Source organism: Anomaloglossus baeobatrachus (assembly GCF_048569485.1).
Source record: "Anomaloglossus baeobatrachus isolate aAnoBae1 chromosome 5 unlocalized genomic scaffold, aAnoBae1.hap1 SUPER_5_unloc_24, whole genome shotgun sequence".
Classification (NCBI taxonomy): domain Eukaryota; kingdom Metazoa; phylum Chordata; class Amphibia; order Anura; family Aromobatidae; genus Anomaloglossus; species Anomaloglossus baeobatrachus.
The window spans coordinates 769,587-776,478 of NW_027441800.1; the positions used below are offsets into that span (position 1 = coordinate 769,587).

Genomic DNA, 6,892 nt, shown 5'->3' on the forward strand with positions numbered 1-6,892 from the left:
ATGTATTATAACGCAACCCCATAAAACTTCACATTGTATTATGCAGCCCCATAGACCTCCATGTATAATGCAGCCCTATAGACCTCCAGTATAATGCAGCCTCATAGACCTCTATGTATAATACACCCCTATAGTCCATGTATAAGGTGTCCTTCATGTTTATTATGCAGCCTCCCCAGGCCTCCATATATAATAATGCAGCCAACCTCTCCAGGACTCCATGTATAATATACCAGCTAGCCTCCCCAGGCCTCCATGTATACAAATGCAGGCCTCTCCAGGTCTCCATGTATAAAAATGCAGCCAGCCTCTCCAGGCCTCCATGTATACTAATGCAGCCAGCCTCTCCAGGCCTCCATGTATACTAATGCAGACAGCCTCTCCAGGCCTCCATGTATACTAATGCAGACAGCCTCTCCAGGCCTCCATGTATACTAATGCAGGCAGCCTCTCCAGGCCTCCATGTATACTAATGCAGGCAGCCTCTCCAGGCCTCCATGTATACTAATGCAGGCAGCCTCTCCAGGCCTCCATGTATACTAATGTAGGCAGCCTCTCCAGGCCTCCATGTATACTAATGCAGACAGCTTCTCCAGGCCTCCATGTATACTAATGCAGACAGCCTCTCCAGGCCTCCATGTATACTAATGCAGACAGCCTCTCCAGGCCTCCATGTATACTAATGCAGACAGCCTTTCCAGGCCTCCATGTATACTAATGCAGGCCTCTCCAGGCCTCCATGTATACTAATGCAGGCCTCTCCAGGCCTCCATGTATAATAATGCAGACAGCCTCTCCAGGCCTCCATGTATAATAATGCAGCCAGCCTCTCCAGGCCTCCATGTATACTAATGCAGACAGCCTCTCCAGGCCTCCATGTATACTAATGCAGACAGCCTCTCCAGGCCTCCATGTATACTAATGCAGACAGCCTCTCCAGGCCTCCATGTATACTAATGCAGACAGCCTCTCCAGGCCTCCATGTATACTAATGCAGACAGCCTCTCCAGGCCTCCATGTATAATAATGCAGACAGCCTCTCCAGGCCTCCATGTATAATAATGCAGACAGCCTCTCCAGGCCTCCATGTATAATAATGCAGACAGCCTCTCCAGGCCTCCATGTATAATAATGCAGACAGCCTCTCCAGGCCTCCATGTATAATAATGCAGACAGCCTCTCCAGGCCTCCATGTATAATAATGCAGACAGCCTCTCCAGGCCTCCATGTATAATAATGCAGCCAGACTTCCATGTATACTAATGCAGCCAGCCTCTCCAGGCCTCCATGTATACTAATGCAGCCAGCCTCTCCATGTATACTAATACAGCCAGTCTCTCCAGGCCTCCATGTATACTAATGCAGACAGCCTCTCCATGCCTACATGTATACTAATGCAGACAGCCTCTCCAGGCCTCCATGTATAATGAGCCTCCCCAGGCCTCTGGCCACCGTGTATTCACTAATATATAAGTACTCACCCTCTCTCTTCCTGCTCTGTCTTCACGTCTCCTCATTCCACTGCTGCTCGTCCTCACTGCTCCCCTCATTCCCCAGCCGCTGCTCGTCTTCACTGCTCCCCTCATTCCCCAGCCGCTGCTCATCATCTTCACTGCTCCCCTCATTCCCCAGCCGCTGCTCGTCTTCACTGCTCCCCTCATTCCCCAGCCGCTGCTCGTCCTCACTGCTCCCCTCATTCCCCAGCTGCTGTTGTGTCCTGACCGCTCTCCTCTTCCACCGCTGCTCGTCCTCCCCCCTTCTCGTTCTCCCGGTGCTCCGGTCGGCGTCCTGCGCTCTGTGCACTCTGAGCACAGCAGTCGCACAGGAGTGACGTCACCGCGCAGGCACGGAGGGGGGGGGAATGATGATGCATAGAGTGCGCCGGCACCTCTATGCTTCAACATTACTGTGCGCGGTGACGGGGGAGGGGGCCCCGCTGCCGCCGCTGACACCAGGCAGGGGGGCCCGGTGTCGGCGGCAGTGGGTCATATAGCCGCCGCGTGGTTTGTGACAGATCAGCGCAGCTCCTCCCTCACTAACAGGAGCTGGCTGCTGAACTGCCGGGCGGCCGCCGGGCCCCTAAACTCCCGGGCTCGGTCGCTGTGGCGACCGCTGCGACCGCGGTAGTTACGCCCCTGAATAAACCCCTTTAGCTCCTCCTGCCCACCCTGCCAAACCATAAACGCATCATCTATATACCTCACCCACAACAAGACTGAACCATTATCACTGTCAGGATATTGAATGGAGCACTCCCAATAGCCCAGGAAGAGGCACGCATGCGAGGGCGCACAAGACGCCCCTATGGCAGTGCCCCTCTCCTGGAGATAGTAGCGCCCCTTAAACAGGAAGAAGTTGTGGGTGAGGATAAATTTCAGCAGGGTGAGCAGGAGAGAAACAAGATCACTATCCAGAGAGATAGTGCCCAAATAGAATTCAACAGCCCTTAACCCATCAGAGTGTGCAATAGATGTATATAATGATTCTACATCAGCAGTCATCATTATAACATCATCATCCAGATGTAAAGCGATTAGCGCGCATGCGCATCGTACCTTCCAGGACGCCAGCTGGAGTGGGTGGCATGGCCGCCGCCATGCAGTGCACGGCACTAATGGGCCTCAGGTAAGTCTAGCGCTATATAATGGTGACCATTCTTCTGTCACAGCACCTCCTGACGAAGCGAGTGTGAAACATGCGTAGAGGTGCTGGGCAGTGTGGTTCTTCAGGTAGTGGTCTCCAACTTTTCAAATTGTCTTCCGGCAGCCTGATGTTCCCCTTCTCTTCCCTGCTCTGCAGGATTATATGATGATATATGGGGTTACATTGAATTGAATGTGGGCATTTTGCATATATGGGGAATTCTATAATAACATTGTGCCATGCTATTTTATGTTTATATGTGTAAGGTTGCAGTGATGCTCCTGTATATCATGTACCTCTAAGGCACCGTCACTTTAAAATTGAAACCCCATTATGGGGTGATTAAGTTCGCCTTTAAAACTCCCGGATTATCAGTTTGTATTATCATGTTTGGTATATCTAATTGATTGCATTAGTCTCTCTTCTGACCACCCTTATGCAATAGCTAATAACCACACTGTTCCAGGATTTTTTCTGTTTTTAAGGAGTTAATTTTTAACTGTGTGTTTTGATACCCATCTCTGATTATGTGATAAATTTATGATGTGTTTTGTATCATGTTAATAAAGATGTAATTAATTTGGGGATTTATCTTGCTTCTTTGATATACTTGTACTAAGATGCAGGTCTAATGTAGGTTTAACATAGAGGGAGGATGTCTTAACTATCTGGTGCTTCTCAGCCCTAGGCTGAGATGCTGTTCCAGGTTAGGGCACGCTGGCCCTTTAAGAATACATTTGTGCGAACTCACAGGAGACCTGCTTGGTGTGCGCAAGCCCTGGGAGATGGAAACCATTATAAGCGGCCAGGATAGTAAGTGTGCCGGTGTCTCTACCTAGGAAAGGGGGCAGGGCAGTAAGGGGATGCTGGTTACGGTGTTACAAGCTATTTTATAAATTATATCCTTAAATTTGTATATGTTATTAAAAATTATTTTTATTCTTGGCAGATGACTATACCAGGAGATTAGAGGCACAACTGACATCTTCAGTTTTTAAATCAGATGACCTAAATATGCCACAAGATATAACTGAAGCAAATCCCACTATTCAAGATATACCATCATCCCTTCACAGCAAAGATCTATCATCTGATTCTTTTAAACAAATCTTACCTTTTGATTCATCACATACTATTAACAGAAACAAAAGAGGCATTAAAAATCAAAGTGCTCATATATCAAAGAAGCCATTTTCAACTTCAGAATATCAAAAAATCCATAAACAAATGCACACAGGGGAGAAACAATTTTCTTCAGACTCTGTTAGTTACCAGAGAAATCACATAGGGGAGAAGGCATATTCATGTTCAGAATGTGGGAAATGTTTTAACAAAAAATCAGAACTTGTTATACACCAGAGAATTCACACGGGGGAGAAGCCATATTCATGTTCAGAATGTAGTAAATGTTTTGCACATAAATCAAATTTTGTTACACATATGAAAATTCACACTGGAGAGAAGCCATATTCATGTTCAGAATGTGGGAAACATTTTACCCAAAAATCAGATCTTGTGATACACCAGAGAATTCACACAGGGGAGAAGCCATTCTCATGTTCAGAATGTGGGAAATATTTTGCATTTAAAACATATCTTGTTATACACCAGAGAATTCACACAGGGGAGAAGCCATTCTCATGTTCAGAATGTGGGAAATGTTTTGCATTTAAAACAAATTTTGTTATACACCAGAGAATTCACACAGGGGAGAAGCCATTCTCATGTTCAGAATGTGGGAAATATTTTAACTATAAATCAGATCTTGTTAAACACCAGAGAACTCACACTGGGGAGAAGCCATATTCATGTTCAGAATGTGAGAAATGTTTTGCATTTAAAACATATCTTGTTAAACACCAGAGAATTCACATTGGGGAAAAGCCATTCTCATGTTCAGAATGTGGGAATCGTTTTATTCAAAAATCAGATCTTGTTGTACATCAAAGATGTCACATTGGGGAGAAGCCATTTTCATGTTCAGAATGTGGGAAATGTTTTAACAAAAAACCTGATCTTGCTAGACACCAGAGAACTCACACGGGGGAGAAGCCATATTCATGTTCAGAATGTGGGAAATATTTTAACAATAAATCAGTTCTTGTTACACACCAGAGAACTCACACTGGGGAGAAACCATATTCATGTTCAGAATGTGGGAAATGTTTTGCACACAAATCACTTTTTGTAATACATCAAAGAACTCACACGGGAGAGAAGCCATTCTCATGTTCAGAATGTGGGAAATGTTTTCCACAGAAATCAAATTTTGTTACACATCAAAGAACACACACGGGGGAGAAGCCTTATTCATGTTCAGAATGTGGGAAATGTTTTAACAAAAAACCTGATCTTGTTACACACCAGAGAACTCACACGGGGGAGAAGCCATATTCATGTTCAGAATGTGGGAAATGTTTTAGAACAAAAACTAATGTTGTTATGCACCAGAGAACTCACACAGGGGAGAAACCTTTTTCATGTTCAGAATGTGGGAAATGTTTTGCACAGAAATCATATCTTGTTATACACCAGAGAACTCACACAGGGGAGAAGCCATTCTCATGTTTAGAATGTGGGAAATGTTTTGCATCTAAAACATGTGTTGTTAAACACAAGATAATTCACACGGGGGAGAAGCCATATTCATGTTCAGAATGTGGGAAATGTTTTAACAAAAAATCTAATCTTTCTAAACACCAAAGAATTCACACAGGGGAGAACATGTTTAGAATGAGGTAAATATTTTACACACAAATGTGATCTTTTTTTAACATCACAAAACTCACAAGGTAGAAGCCATTATCATACCTAGAAGATGACAAATGTGTTACTTAAATTTTAATTTGATGACCACTAAGAAAATTCACATGAGAAGAAACCATATATTTGACAAACTGAACAAAAAAACACAAGAGAGTGTAAAAAAAAAAAAAAAAAGCAAGTAAACCAGAAAGGGAAAGCACACTAGAAGTTACATTAGTATTATAATTATATACAGTTACTAATAGACATCTGTTTTCTAAAAATCAAAGTAATATTCCATGTACATTGAACATTTCACATTGTTATATATTTATATTATTCACTATATGGACAAGAGTATTGTAACCCTCCCCCCAAAAATACCCAATATTCCTCCTCCCTCTTCTTGTTTCAAAGATTATACCATATTGCTCAGGTATCTACCATAGAGGGAGGATGCCTTAACTATCTAGTGCCTCTCAGCCCTTGGCTGAGATGTTATTCCAGGTTAGGGCATGCTGGCCCTTTAAGAATCCTTTTTGTTTGTACTGTATATTGCAGCGTTTTGGATGCAGCTGAAATATGCTGCATCTAAAACACTGCCAACAGTGATCATTGGCACACAGCCTAATAAGAGGGAACTGAGGAAAGGTGAGAATTTTTTTTTTTGGGTGTATTACTAAAGGATGGGCACAATAGTACAGGGCACAAGGATGAGCACAATACTACAAGGATGGGCACAATGCTACAGGACACAAGGATGTACACAATACTGCAGGACACAAGGATGGACACAATACTACAAGGATGGGCACAATGCTACAGGGCACAAGGATGTACACAATACTACAAGGATGGGCACAAGGATGAGCACAATTCTACAGGACACAAGAATGGACACAATACTACAAGGATGGGCACAATACTACAAGGATGGGCACAATACAGGGCATAAAGATGGGCACAATACAGGGCATAAGGATGGGTACAATACTACAGGGCACAAAGATGGACACAATACTAGAAGGATGAGCACAATACTACTGGGCACAAGGATGGACACAATACTGCAGGACACAAGGATGGACACAATACTACAAGGATGGGCACAATGCTACAGGGCAGAAGGATGTACACAATACTACAAGGATCAGCACAAGGATGAGCACAATTCTACAGGACACAATAATGGACACAATACTGCAAGGATGGGCACAATACTACAAGGATGGGCACAATACTAAAAGGATGGGCACAATACAGGGCATAAGGATGGGCACAATACTACAGGGCACAAAGATGGACACAATACTACAAGGATGGGCACAATACTACTGGGCACAAGGATTGGCACAATACTATAGGGCACATGATTGGATACAATACTACAGGGCGCAATGATGGATAGAATACTACAGGACACAAGGATGGACACAATACTATAGGGCACAAGATTGGATACAATACTACAGGGCACAAGGATGGATAGAATACTATAGGGCAC

At 44.0% G+C, this 6,892-nt stretch overlaps 1 protein-coding gene across 1 annotated transcript; it reads left to right on the top strand.

The window, feature by feature from the left end:
• Positions 1 to 3,657: 3,657 nt before the first annotated feature.
• Positions 3,658 to 5,944, top strand: LOC142259069 (uncharacterized). Its single transcript, XM_075331591.1, has one exon. It carries the CDS (start codon positions 3,658 to 3,660, stop codon positions 5,383 to 5,385), a length of 1,728 nt encoding a protein of 575 aa, XP_075187706.1. The 3' UTR covers positions 5,386 to 5,944.
• The last annotated feature ends 948 nt before the right edge of the window (positions 5,945 to 6,892 follow it).

Bases quoted from the DNA above. Each gene is read 5' to 3' on its own strand.
- LOC142259069 (XM_075331591.1), top strand. From the start codon at position 3,658: ATGCCACAAGATATAACTGAAGCAAATCCCACTATTCAAGATATACCA.